The sequence below is a fragment of the Pimephales promelas genome, chromosome 18, assembly GCF_988280905.1.
Source record: "Pimephales promelas chromosome 18, fPimPro1.hap1.1, whole genome shotgun sequence".
NCBI lineage: Eukaryota > Metazoa > Chordata > Actinopteri > Cypriniformes > Leuciscidae > Pimephales > Pimephales promelas.
The window spans coordinates 46,203-59,046 of record NC_142786.1 but is presented as its reverse complement, the minus strand read 5'-3'; the positions used below and the strand labels follow the sequence as shown (position 1 = coordinate 59,046).

General features: G+C 42.9%; 2 protein-coding genes across 2 annotated transcripts; both read left to right on the top strand.

The window, feature by feature from the left end:
* Nucleotides 1–11: 11 nt before the first annotated feature.
* Nucleotides 12–6,749, top strand: srsf10b (serine and arginine rich splicing factor 10b). Its single transcript, XM_039664153.2, has 6 exons — nt 12–248; nt 2,073–2,177; nt 2,970–3,073; nt 3,152–3,299; nt 3,680–3,730; nt 6,025–6,749. The coding sequence occupies exons 1-6, from the start codon at nt 184–186 to the stop codon at nt 6,299–6,301; spliced, it is 750 nt and encodes a 249-aa protein (XP_039520087.1). The 5' UTR covers nt 12–183; the 3' UTR covers nt 6,302–6,749.
* A 1,556-nt stretch (nt 6,750–8,305) lies between these two features.
* On the top strand, nt 8,306–9,899 carry gja9b (gap junction protein alpha 9b). Its single transcript, XM_039664155.2, has one exon. The coding sequence runs from the start codon at nt 8,324–8,326 to the stop codon at nt 9,749–9,751; it is 1,428 nt and encodes a 475-aa protein (XP_039520089.2). The 5' UTR covers nt 8,306–8,323; the 3' UTR covers nt 9,752–9,899.
* Nucleotides 9,900–12,844: the final 2,945 nt, after the last annotated feature.

The following is a 12,844-nucleotide window of genomic DNA, read 5'->3' as shown; positions in this document are numbered from 1 at the left end:
GGGTGTTTCCGGTCAGTGAAGCCGAAGCGCAGCTGTTGTGAGGGTTTTCAGGCCTCGCTGCTGCTGTTGAAGTGAAAGCGACACGGAACCGCGTGGAGTGGAGAAGAATTCAGTCAGGATTCGTTCTTGATAGTGAATTATAATTGTCGGTAATAATCATAAGAGACTTTAATCATTATTATCATGTCTCGGTACATGAGACCGCCGAACAGCTCACTGTTTGTTCGAAATATTTCCGACGAGTCCCGGTAAGTGAAACTTTTCCATTTAATTTCCATTTGCTTTTACATTGTCATCAATTAAGCTTCTGTCTAGTTAAAAACGTTATTGTTTTCATTGATTATACTGTATAGATATGATGTTAGAAGAAGGGGTTTATTGTGGTTGGCGCGTGAATGTTGGCGTGAGCGCGCACAGCTCACGGGCATTGTTATTTTTAATATTAATTTGTCTATCATTATAATCCCGCTAGTCTTTTACAAATATCTGTTTTTTTTTTTCAGCTCAGGGACTGATGTATACTCGTGTTATTAATAATCATATGTTTGAGATTACCTGGTGTTAGTATTGTATTTCACTAACCAAAATTAACAGAGTTAGCATCCTGATATTCCGATTTTAAAGTTTGTTTATATCTTGACATATATTCAGTCATTAGTGCAATAAAAGCTGTTTTTTTTTATTTAGTTAGTTATTTGACAGGGACAATGTACATTAATTGACATTACTGTAAATGCACCAGAATTAGCCAAAAGGCTATTTTTCATCTGTTGTCCCTGGACAGATCTTAAAATTGTCTACCTAAAATAAACAACAATAAAAGATTACAATGAACAATACAAATATAAAAAAACGTAAAACAGATATATTTCTTCAGTCCTAATAAATACAGTGTACACACTTGCTATAATAGACATTGTTAAAATTGATACCAATTTATAAAAATTATACTACACACTGACCCAGCATAGACACAGGTCGCAGTACCGTTGGATTAAGTGACGATAGTCTTATTAATGCTCACATGTCTGATGTGTTATGATCCAGTTTTTCAGATGTTTTTTGAATAGAGAGTATGTGGTAAGTTCTCTGATGTTCTGAGGGACAGAGTTGCACTCCTGCGCTGCTGTGACTGAAAAGGCACTCTGACTAAATGCACTTTTTCGCAGAGGAACAACACAGTCTCCTCGGGCCGACCCTCGTGTTACTCTCTGTGTGGTGTTTCTAATGTTTACAAACTGACTGAGTGGAGGGGATGACAGACCATGGATGATTTTGTATAACAGACAAAGATTTGAATACTTGATGACATTTTCCCAACCTAAAAGCTTATGCTTCTGTAAAATGGCACAATGGTGATAACTTGAGGGCTTTTTATCCAGAATTTTAATTGTCTGTTTGTAAAGTGACTCTAAAGATTTTAGTGTTGTTTTATTTGCCTGATTAAACCTACTAATGAAGTAGAATTACCAGAAAACTCGTAAAATTAGTACTTATTTCATATCCAGAATACGTTTCATTAACTGTGTTTTTTTAAGGAATATTCTGGGACAATATTTGTGGCACAATGTTGATGAACACAAAAATACATTTTCACTCCTTTTTTTTAATTTAGTTGATATAAACAACGGAAGTGAATGAATGGGTCAAATTACCAAAATGTTGAATATCAGTATTACAGAAAACAAGTGTAATAATGTGTGAGTAGTGTGGAAAAATCACGTACTAATCTTTTTTTTTATGTATTTTTACAACTTAATTATTTTTTGCTATAAACCTTAAAGTGTTGCAATATAAATGCTAACAGAAGAATGAGTGAGATCCTCCAGAAACTGCCCTGGTTTGAGTGTGTGTGTGTGTGTGTGTGTCAGCATAATCGCCTGTTTTGCCTTTTCTTGAAGGAACTGAGGGAAGATCTGAAGCTTGTTTTTGTGTTAATCGACAGTATCCGCTGCTCTACCTGCGCGTGTGTGTGTGTGTGTGTGTGTGTGTGTTTGACTGCTGTGAGTGTGTGTCACTCGAGGGTGGCTGCACTTCCACCAATAAGAGCGTGTGTATTTCCCGGTGTTCAGGCCAGAGGACCTGCGCCGAGAGTTCGGCCGATACGGGCCCGTGGCCGACGTCTACATTCCTCTAGACTTCTATTCACGCCGACCCAGAGGATTTGCGTACATTCAATATCCTTTTCAGCCCGTGTGGATCTGCAGCGTGTGTGTGTGTGTGTGTGTGTTTCTCTCCGCAGCTCGCTCTGGTCTAACCCTTATTTCTCTGTTGTCGCCCCAGACTGTGTAAAGCGCCCAGTCGTGGAGCCTGGCACACACACAGAGTTAACAGACCCGTATAGAGTAGGACTAAAGCCAAGACACAGCAGCCAAGAAAGAAAGATCAAGCGATCGCTACTTACAGAGAGGCAAAGAGTCAAAGCAAGTTAAAGATCGAAGATTAAAGATCCAAGAGACAGAGGAAAAGAGGAGGAGGAGGAGGAAGAGTGACAGAGAGAAAACAGAGGAAAAGAGGAGGAGGAGGAGTGACAGAGAGAAAACAGAGTGCAGACAGAGACGGAAGAGCGTAAAGATCCAGGTAACGGTGCCACCCGTATCCTCCATCACCCAGGACCTGCTCAGTGTGTGTGTGTGTGTGTGTGTGAGGAGGCTCATGCTCAGTGTGTGTGTGTGTGTGTGTGTGAGGAGGCTCATGCTCAGTGTGTGTGTGTGTGTGAGGAGGCTCATGCTCAGTGTGTGTGTGAGGAGGCTCATGCTCAGTGTGTGTGTGGGGAGGCTCATGCTCAGTGTGGTGTGTGTGTGAGGAAGCTCAGTGTGTGTGTGTGTGTGTGTGTGAGGAAGCTCAGTGTGTGTGTGTGTGTGAGAGGAGGCTCATGCTCAGTGTGTGTGTGTGTGAGGGGAGGCTCATGCTCAGTGTGAGCTGCTGTAGTGTGCACTGTGCCGTTAGAGCCCTTAATAGCACGGCACGTTTGAAGATGTCCGTGACGCGGAAGACGCTCTGCACAACCTGGACAGGAAGTGGGTTTGCGGACGGCAGATCGAGATCCAGTTCGCTCAGGGAGATCGCAAGAGTAAGTTCTGCTGGATCTGAGATGAGTGTGTGTGTGTGTGTGTGGAGTGTGTTTACAGTGTCTTGTTGTGTTTCTCAGCACCCGGTCAGATGAAGACGAAGGAGCGCCAGTCTCCGCGCAGCGAACGGGACGGCAGACGCAGACGCTCTCGCAGCCGCAGCGACAGACGCAGATCACGCAGCCAATCCTACGAGAGACGGCGCCGGCGGTCCGACAGCCCCCGAGAGTGAGTCGCACGATCTCCGTCGCATGACCCCGTGTCACATGACCGTATTCGCATGACCATATTGCATGACCTTGTGTCACATGATCTCTGTCGCATGACCTCGTGTCACGTGACCGTATTGCATAACCGCGTGTCGCATGACCTGTCACATGACTGTGTCACATGATCTCCATCACATGACCTTGTGTCGCATGATCTCCGTCCCATGATCTCCGTCACATGACCTTGTCGCATGATCTCCGTTCTGTGTCACATGATCTCCGTCACATGACCTTGTGTCCCATGACCTCCGTCGCATGACCTCATGTCGCATCATGACCCACATGACCTGTGTGGAGAACGGTGGCTCTGTCAGCTCTGACGTGTGTTTCTCCCTGCAGCTCCAGAGGAAGGCCCCACAGCAGACGCAGCCGCAGTCGAGAACACGACAGGTAAATCCACTAACCGCACTCAGAGCAGCTTCACTGTTGTTTTAAATTCTGGAGAACAAAATTACTAATTTCCAAATAGTTTGACAAACATCTCAGGAAGATCTTGGGGTTTCTAATCAAAACATGACTTTCTGTTTCGAAACCGGGCATTGTTTTCTTCTTGCCTGCAAACTAGTCGCTACAGCAAAGTTCGCCGTGTTGAATGAAGGGATGAAGTTTGATTGTAAACTTCACAATAATAATGGAACGAGGCTAATTAGACTGGAGTGAGACCGTAGACACCTTCCGACGCTCTGTCACACAGATCTCTGTAGCGTCTCAGTTCAAGCAAACCTGTTCCGCTTTACAGCGCGACAGAAATCATGACTGAACACAGGGCTCGACATTAAAGCTTCAAGCCTTGTGATTCAAAAACGACTGATTTTTAAACCAAAGGCTGCTAAAGAAGTATTTTTGGTATGTGTGTGTTGTCTGAGACCGACACACACCTGAAAGCATACAGCGCGTGATACTGACACCTTATTGGGCTTGAACTGTGGAATACACACACACACACAGTGTCAAAATGCCTGTCACTGTGAGGATCCTCGTAAACAGTCGTTAAGTGAACGTAAACAGTGTAGAAAGAAAACGTAACATTATCTTAGATCAGTGCATGCGGTCTTAAAGTGACCGCAGCCTAATAAACCCGCTGCCGTCTGTCTTTAATCTTGATCAAACACAGTCACTTTAGTAACTTTAATACAGTTAAAGGAGAACTCCTGCAAACAATGAACCTTTGGTCTAATAACACATCGATACCTAGTCAATCGTTCTCTGAGATTTGTTTTCATGATAATCGAATATAAAGAGTTTTATCTCTAAAAACTGTTTAGCGTATAATGTTAGTAATGGGGGCATTGACTAAGTAAAAAGAAATCGCTAGTTTATACCACTAACAAGGCTCAAAATAGCCCCACACTAACACAGAAACATAATGAGGCTCCACACATGCAAAACGAAGCATTGAGAACTTTATAAGTGTACAGACCGTTTAATAAGAAGATACTTTATGAAGACAGTCGACTTCGTGTATACACAACAGGAGCCATCTTAGAAAATAGTCTCGATAAGTCGATCCCCGAACGCCGTTCATACAGTTCAGATCACTCAGCACGACGTTCGTGGTTTGACTTATCATTCCACAACTAAGTTACTCAAAAACTATGTTCTTGTCTCCCGCCACCGGAGTGTGTGTGTCTGAGGTAAAAGGGGCGGAGGCAGTGGACCAACGCACTGTGAGGCAAGGGAGGGGGGTCTCAAAATGCTTAGAACACTTTTTTTGTTATTGCCCCGTTTGCATTTGTGTTATTTTATTTCTTAATTATTTTAAGACTATATCATTACATTATTTACAATACACATATTTTAAATGTTTTTTTGGGGGGGGACAACCCTCAGATAGGGAAATTCTGTCAGTATTTACTCACCCTCATGTTGTTCCAAACCTCTATGTGTTTATTTGTTCTGCTGAACACAAAGGAAGATATTTGGAAGAATATTTTAGTCAATCAGATCTCATTCCCCATTGACTACCATAGTAGGAAAAAAATACATACTATGGTAGTCAATGGGGAATGAGATCTGTTTGATTAAAACATTCTTCGAAATATCTTCCTTTGTGTTCAGCAGAACAAATAAAGACATAGAGGTTTGGAACAACATGAGGGTGAGTAAATACTGACAGAATTTTCATTTTTGGGGGAACTAACCCTGTAAAGCTCATAACCATATTTAGTTGTTTCCTGAAGAGTGCAGGGTTAGGCTGCATCATGCAGGATGTGTCATGAAAAAGCTACTGTATATCATGAGTACATGCCTGTATTACCTCAATAAATTTAAGGTCATTCCTATTTTATCTGTTTACGTTTTAATCATTAACTTTAAAAGCGCAAAACAAAAAACAGAATTTGGGAAAAAATAAAACTGATTTCATAGGGCCCTAACAATCTGAACTGTTTTATAACTGAGTGTTGTAGTTGGCGGATCAGGCACTTGCTGCATTCTTGTTTATAATAGGTATAGGTAATAGGTAAGTTAATTAAAGTTGCTTTTATTTTTGTTCTTTTAAAGTTAAAAAAATAATGTGTTAAGTAAGTAAAACTGACCCGGCGGTATCGGTCGACCACTCGCTGATGGCATTGGTGTTGCTGAAGCAGAAACTGATGCGCTGATGTGTGTTTAATGCTCTGTACATGTAGTGCTGTGTGTGTTTCTGTGGCACTGCAGTATTGTAATGGTCATGTGATCCTCAGGCACCGGCCGTCTGCGCGTGAACACCACCGCTCTCGGGTCGACGAGCGCTCCCGCAGCCCCTCTCACTCCAAGGCCCGGTCCGGACGCAGAGAGTCTGACGCGGCTCGGTCCCGCTCCAAGTCCATCAGCCCACGCCAAGCCAACGATTTCCACATGGAGAACCAGGATTCTGCTCTGGGCAAGACGCACATGCACTCCCCGTCCCGGTCCCGGTCCCCGTCCCGCTCACGGTCCCGCTCGCGCTCCTGGGCCGGCCGCAAGTCCTGGGGGCATTAGACCATACAAGTCCTCAATGGGTGGTTTTCTTTTTTTTGTTTTTTCGGTTTAGTGTTTGGGATGCAGTGTGAAGGCGTACTGGCGGTCATAAACCTGCCAGTTTCAGCTGTCGGTCTATTTCTTTTAATAAGGAGAAGAGTCCTCCTGCATCCAGTTTTAGCAAATGTTCACATGTCTGTTTATAGGCTGCCGGCAATGCTCATACTAGCATTGAAGTATTCAGCGAAAGACGTCTTTTGGGTTTAGTTCACAAGCGCAGCTGCATTTGAGACAGAATGAGAGATGTAAGTGGCTTTCAATATTTTTGTATGAGATTTGTGTTAATTGACCAGTAATGGCCATCCATTCAAAACGGTCTTCCACGAGTGTCTCGGATGTGTTTTTTACTTTTAAAATCTGCAGGCCTTTTACATGTAACCTCAAAATGAAATAAATTTCTTGTGCATCAGTTTGATGTTGATCTCATTTTATCCTCAGATCTTGCGGCATGATTTAAGGAAATTACTCCATTACTTATTAGCACATTGTGTACTTGTGTTTTTACGTCTAGACTAGATCGATCCCCTCGGACATGTGACGTCACACAACAGAGCTAAGTTTAGCCTTCTGATTGATTTTCCAAAACCATAAAATTAACTTCTTATTGACTCAACCCTCATTCCATCTGAATCTCTGTAGGACTGTGTAACAAAAAAAAGATATTTTGAAAAATGTCTTTAAAAACAAAAATGACGGTCAAAATATGTTCATGCTGTAGGGCAGGGATGGCAACTCCGGTCCTCGAGGGCCACTGTCCTGCTAAGTTTAGCTCCAACCCTGAGAAAAAATAGTTTTAGTAATCCTGAAAACATTGATTAGCTTGTTCAGGTGTGCTTAATTAGGGTTGGAGCTAAACTCTGCCGGACAGTGGCCCTCGAGGACCGGAGTTGCCCATCGGAAAAAAAACTATTTGGAATATCATGAATAATCAAACAAGAAGTTTATCATAAAATGCTGATTGATTTATTCTGTCTTTAGCTTTGATTAGTCATGTTCTCTACACGAGTGTCCTTTGATGATGTGTCGCATAAACCGGCCGCTGACCACGTGACCCTTCGGCATTACGTGATCGTATTTTGCGTAGAACAGAACAGCCAAATGCATGTAAAAGCAGCAAATCAATGAGGCTGTTTCACGACAACAAAACCCATCCCACGATCTATTGCCTCCCATGCCTCTGATTGGCTGAGAAGTGCCGAAGCTCCGCCTACTCAGAACATCGCCGTGCGCTCTGGCCATTGATTCTTCAAAGATGGGTTTAAAAACATTGACAGACATCGGCTTGAGGGAAAATCTTGATTGGACTCAGTTCATGTATGAAATCGGACATGACCGATTGATCATTAATGAGGATAATAAGTATCGACAAATGGAGAACTAGTTAATCTCACAGACTCAGTCTCCCTGTAGCATCACGCATGGCTGCTGTTTTTGCTTTTACATGTTGAGGTGAGCAGAACCTGAGCGAGTCTCTTCAGTTCTCAGCTGAATGCCACGAATAAACCGTAAAGCCTTCTCGCAGTGTGGTGAGAGTTGCGTGACTGCAGTGGCGCTGCCCGTCTCAGTGCCCAGATGACCTGCAGGCCTTTACAGCCACGCACGCAACACCGCATCGATCACTTGTTCCAGCATATAAAGTCACCAGCGACCTACTTTTGACAAACCAGTGTCTCTTTCAGCTCATAGTGAAGCAGATGTAGTTTGATTATGCCATTTGCTGGATTCAGTTTTTCTCATTGAATGTTTTTATATTTTTGAGAGAAGTGACTATTTCAAATGGTGAGTACTGCACATTTTTTATCATCTGTGAACTTCTGTTATCAGTTTTCAGGTCCATTTTAATAGACGAGCTTACAGATCTCAGTAAGGTTACATGCACGGCACGTGTCCGCATGTGTTCGCTCTGTAACCCCTGTTAAAGCACAGATTGGTATATGTGGTGTTTGTGTGCGCGACTGAGCTGTTTCTCGGCCCGTCAGGAGGATGGGGGACTGGAACTTCTTGGGGGGAATTCTGGAGGAGGTCCACATCCACTCCACCATGGTGGGAAAGATCTGGCTCACCATCCTCTTCATTTTCCGCATGCTGGTTCTGGGCGTGGCGGCCGAGGACGTGTGGAACGACGAGCAGTCCGACTTCATCTGTAACACGGAGCAGCCCGGCTGCCACAACGTGTGCTACGACCGGGCCTTCCCCATCTCCCTGATCCGCTACTGGGTCCTGCAGGTCATCTTCGTGTCCTCGCCCTCGCTGGTCTACATGGGTCACGCCATATACCGGCTGCGCGTGCTGGAGAAGGAGAGGCACTGCAAGAGAGTGGCCCTGCGCCGGGAGCTGGAGGTAATGGACCTGGAGAAGCGGGTGGCCCTGCGCCGGGAGCTGGACACGATGGACCTGGAGGTTCTGGAGCCCCGGCGCCGGGTCGAGCGGGAGCTCAGGCAGCTGGAGACCGGGAAGCTCAACAAGGCTCCGCTGCGGGGGTCGCTGCTCAGAACATACGTGGCCCACATCGTGACCCGGTCCGTGGTGGAGGTGGGCTTCATGCTGGGCCAGTACCTGCTGTACGGGCACCATCTGGAGCCGCTGTACAAGTGTGACCGGGAGCCGTGCCCCAACACCGTGGATTGCTTCGTCTCCCGGCCCACGGAGAAGAGCGTGTTCATGGTGTTCATGCAGGGCATCGCAGCCGTGTCCCTGTTCCTCAGCCTGATGGAGATCCTGCATCTCGCATACAAGAAACTGAAGGCGGGACTCCTGGACTACTATCCTCAGCTGAAAGAGGACCTGGGAGAGTATTACGGCAAGAAGAACTCCGTGGTGCATCAGGCGTGCGTGAGCCAGGGCCGTAAAGCCACCATCCCCACGCTCCCGGGCGGATTCGCTCCGCTCATGGAAAAGCAGGGCAACGGCCCCACTTACCCCGCGCTCATCAACCCCCTGTGCACCTTCGTCCCGGTGCAGGGCGAGCCGGGTCTGGACCCGCAGAGGCAGAACCGGGACCTCGTTCTCGGTCCGCTGGAGCGCAACAGCAACTCCAACAACACGAGCGGGACCCGCTCTCCGCTGGCGCTCGAGTCCGAGAGCTCGGTTCTGCCCGGCCCGACGGCGCTGCGCAAGCAGAGGAGAGTGAGCCCGGCCTGGAACTGCAGCACCGTGATGGAGGGCAACGGGTCGGACAGCGGAGACTCCAGCACCGGGCCTGAGGCCGACCCGAGCACGAGGACTCGCTGCGGACGGGCCGTGTCCATGTCCGACCTGAGGAGAGCCGGCAGAACACACACACCCGACTCCGTGGCGGAGCGGAGCTCTGGGTCACGGCACCACAGTTCTGTGGAGAGTCCCAGCTTCTCTCCGGGGCGACAGAGAGCATCCCCGGCCAGCAGCAGCAGACGAGCAGACCTGAAGATCTGACAATCCTCATGGTACTCTCCTGTGTCTTTAACACTTTAGGCAGATCTGGGGTCTTATTTATAAAGTGTGCGTACGCACCAGACGGGGCTGGACACGTACGTACGCCAGTTTCCGCGCAAAGGTTGTGATCTATAAAAAGCAAACTTGACGGGAGCATGTGCGCACCTTTAAGCAAACTTTGAGCCGTCCGTCCGCGCATTCTGGAGACAAAGGGAGTTGGCGACACCGATGGTGAGCTGGAGTTAAATGTCTTTTTGGTCACTTTTAGACTGAAAATCTGAAGAAAATTATGGCCTATAGGCTACAGAAAGATAATAGCCCACAGATATAGTATCACTCACTAAGCCGATCACTGGAAGCCAATATCCATCCCTTCTTAAGTGTCCGCTCAGCGAGCGCGTCGGGCCGTTTAGTGAAACGCACAGATATAGCCTATAATCTAACGGCAGATGAAGGAAAACCGTAAATCATCATGATTAATAAATACAGTGCGTGTTCTCAATAACAGTTTAAATCAATGAAAGAATGATTTAAACTATGCTTTACTTCTGAAATAAATAGATTAAATATGCCATTCTCATCCCGGAGATAAACACTTAAACTACATGAAATCATTACTGAGACGTTGCAAAAAAATATATACACTACGGGTCAAAAGTTTTAGATCAGTAAGATTTTTTTGTTTTTAAAAGAAGTCTCTTCTGCTCACCAAGGCTACAATTATTTGATTAAAGAAACAAAATAACAAACAGTAATATTGTGAAATATTATTACAATTTAAAACAGCGGTTTTCTATGTGAATATATAGTGAAGTGTATAATATAGAATCAGTGTTGAGTAAGTTACTCTAAAAAAGTAATTAATTACTAGTTACTAATTACCTCTTCAACAGTGTAATTAGAGTACTGTACTAATTACTCTCTCTATAAAAAGTATTTAATTACTTTCAAAATCCCATGTCAATCTCAACCAGCTGAATAATACAAGGATAGACATGAATCCGTTTTAATTCTTTCAAAAAAATACTATAAAATTGCATTATCCTTAAACTGACCAAGGTGGAGAAGGTTATATTATAAAAACATACTTTTTAACACCAGAGAATACATTTTGATGTTAAACCCACTATTGTTTTATGTCTGATCTCATGACATTGCACACTTTTTTCATACATATTTTACAATAATTCATACGAATTTGTACGAGTGCGGTCGTAATATTTAGACACCTCATAAAATACGTACGAATCGCTTTGAGATCGGATTGATCTATACACAGTATTTACCTCAATTACATCAGAAGTAACTGTAATTAAATTACAGATAAATGAAGAGTAATCCCTTACTTTACATTTTCAAGTGAAAAGTAATTAAATTACAGTAACTAATTACTTAGTAAATAGTTACATCCAACACTGTATAGAATATATACTGAATTTACAGCATCATTACTCCAGTCTTCAGTGTCACATGATCCTACAAAAATTATTATAATATGATGCTCAAGAAACATTTATGATTATTATCCATGTTTTTATTTCAGGATTTTTTGATGAATAGAAAGTTCAAAAGAACAGAATTGATCTGAAATGGAAAGCTTTTGTAACATTAATCACTACCATTCCAAAGTTTGGGGTCAGTAAGAATTTACTTTTTATTTTTGGGGGAAAGAAATAAGAAAATACTTTTATTCATCAAGGATGAGTTAAATTGATCAAAAGTTACAGTAAAGACATTTATAATGGTAGAAAAGATTATATTTTAAATAAATGCTGTTCTTTTGAACTTTCTATTCATCATAGAATTTTTTTTTTGGGGGGGGGGGTACACGACTGTTTTCAACATTGAAAATAATAATTTATGTTTTTGAGCATAAAATCAGCATATTAGAATGATTTCTGAAGGATCATGTGACACTGAAAACTGATCAGCAACAGTAATGATGTTGAAAATTCAGCTTTCAAATTACATTTTAAAATTATATTAAAATAGAAAAGTCATTTTAAATTATCATAATATTTCACAATATTACTGTTTGTCATTTTTTTTCATCAAATAAAGCAGCCTTGGTGAGCAGATGAGACTTCATTTAAAAACATAAAAAAATCTTACTGATCTAAAACTTATATATTCAATAAATAGAAATATTTTTAACGCTTTCCCTCTGGCATGCTGTGTTTTAATGTTTTAACTCCAGATAATTGCTAATCATGATAATAGCAGATTGTCTGAGAAAATAGTTCCATGCAAATTAATTAAATTAATTAAAAATACTATTTGGCCAGTGGAACAGACTGAGAAAATCTTTTTCTGAAATGTATTTTGCACTATTTGATTTATTTATTCAAAAACAAGGATATAGGCTAATAAAAAAAGAATATTTTATTGTGACACGCACATCTGTATTTCATATTTTCCTAACGTCTTGTACCTTAACATGGTATCACGTGGATGACTAATCATATGCAAATGATATGCAGATGAGGATATGCATATTTAAACTGTTGTAAGGTCCATATATGGTTATTTTGGGGAGGAGATGCACGTGTGCACAATCTCCCACTGACTGGGGTTTATAAAGGGAATTCTGCGCAGGTTCTGGCGTATGAACCATTTTATAAATCTGAATATTTTTTGGCGTACGCCATTTTTGGCTTTCGGGCGCACATACACTTTTAGTAAGGATCCTACGCCCAGTTTTATAAATGAAACCCCTGAACAGACTCTACTGTGTGTTATTCCTTCATTTTTATTAAAGGAGAACTCTGGCGCAAAATTAATCTTTGGTCTAACAACACTTTGGTACCTAGTCGAACCTTCTTTGTTTTCATGATAATCGAATGTAAAGAGTTTTATCTCTAAAAACTGTTTAGCGTATAACGCTAGTAATGGGGGCATTTATTAAAGCAAAAAGAAATCGCTAGTTTATACCACTAACAAGGCTGAAAATAGCCCCACGCTAACACAGTAACATAATGAGGGTCCCTACATGTCGACTGTCTTCATAAAGTATCTTCTTATTAAACGGTCTGTACACTTATAAAGTTCTCAATGCTTCGTTTTGCATGTGTGGAGCCTCATTATGTTACTGTG

Coding starts and splice junctions, on each gene's coding strand:
- gja9b (XM_039664155.2), top strand. CDS start 8,324: ATGGGGGACTGGAACTTCTTGGGGGGAATTCTGGAGGAGGTCCACATC.
- srsf10b (XM_039664153.2), top strand. CDS start 184: ATGTCTCGGTACATGAGACCGCCGAACAGCTCACTGTTTGTTCGAAAT. Junction 249..2,072: donor AATATTTCCGACGAGTCCCG/GTAAGTGAAACT, acceptor CCCGGTGTTCAG/GCCAGAGGACCTGCGCCGAG. Junction 2,178..2,969: donor AGAGGATTTGCGTACATTCA/ATATCCTTTTCA, acceptor ATAGCACGGCAC/GTTTGAAGATGTCCGTGACG.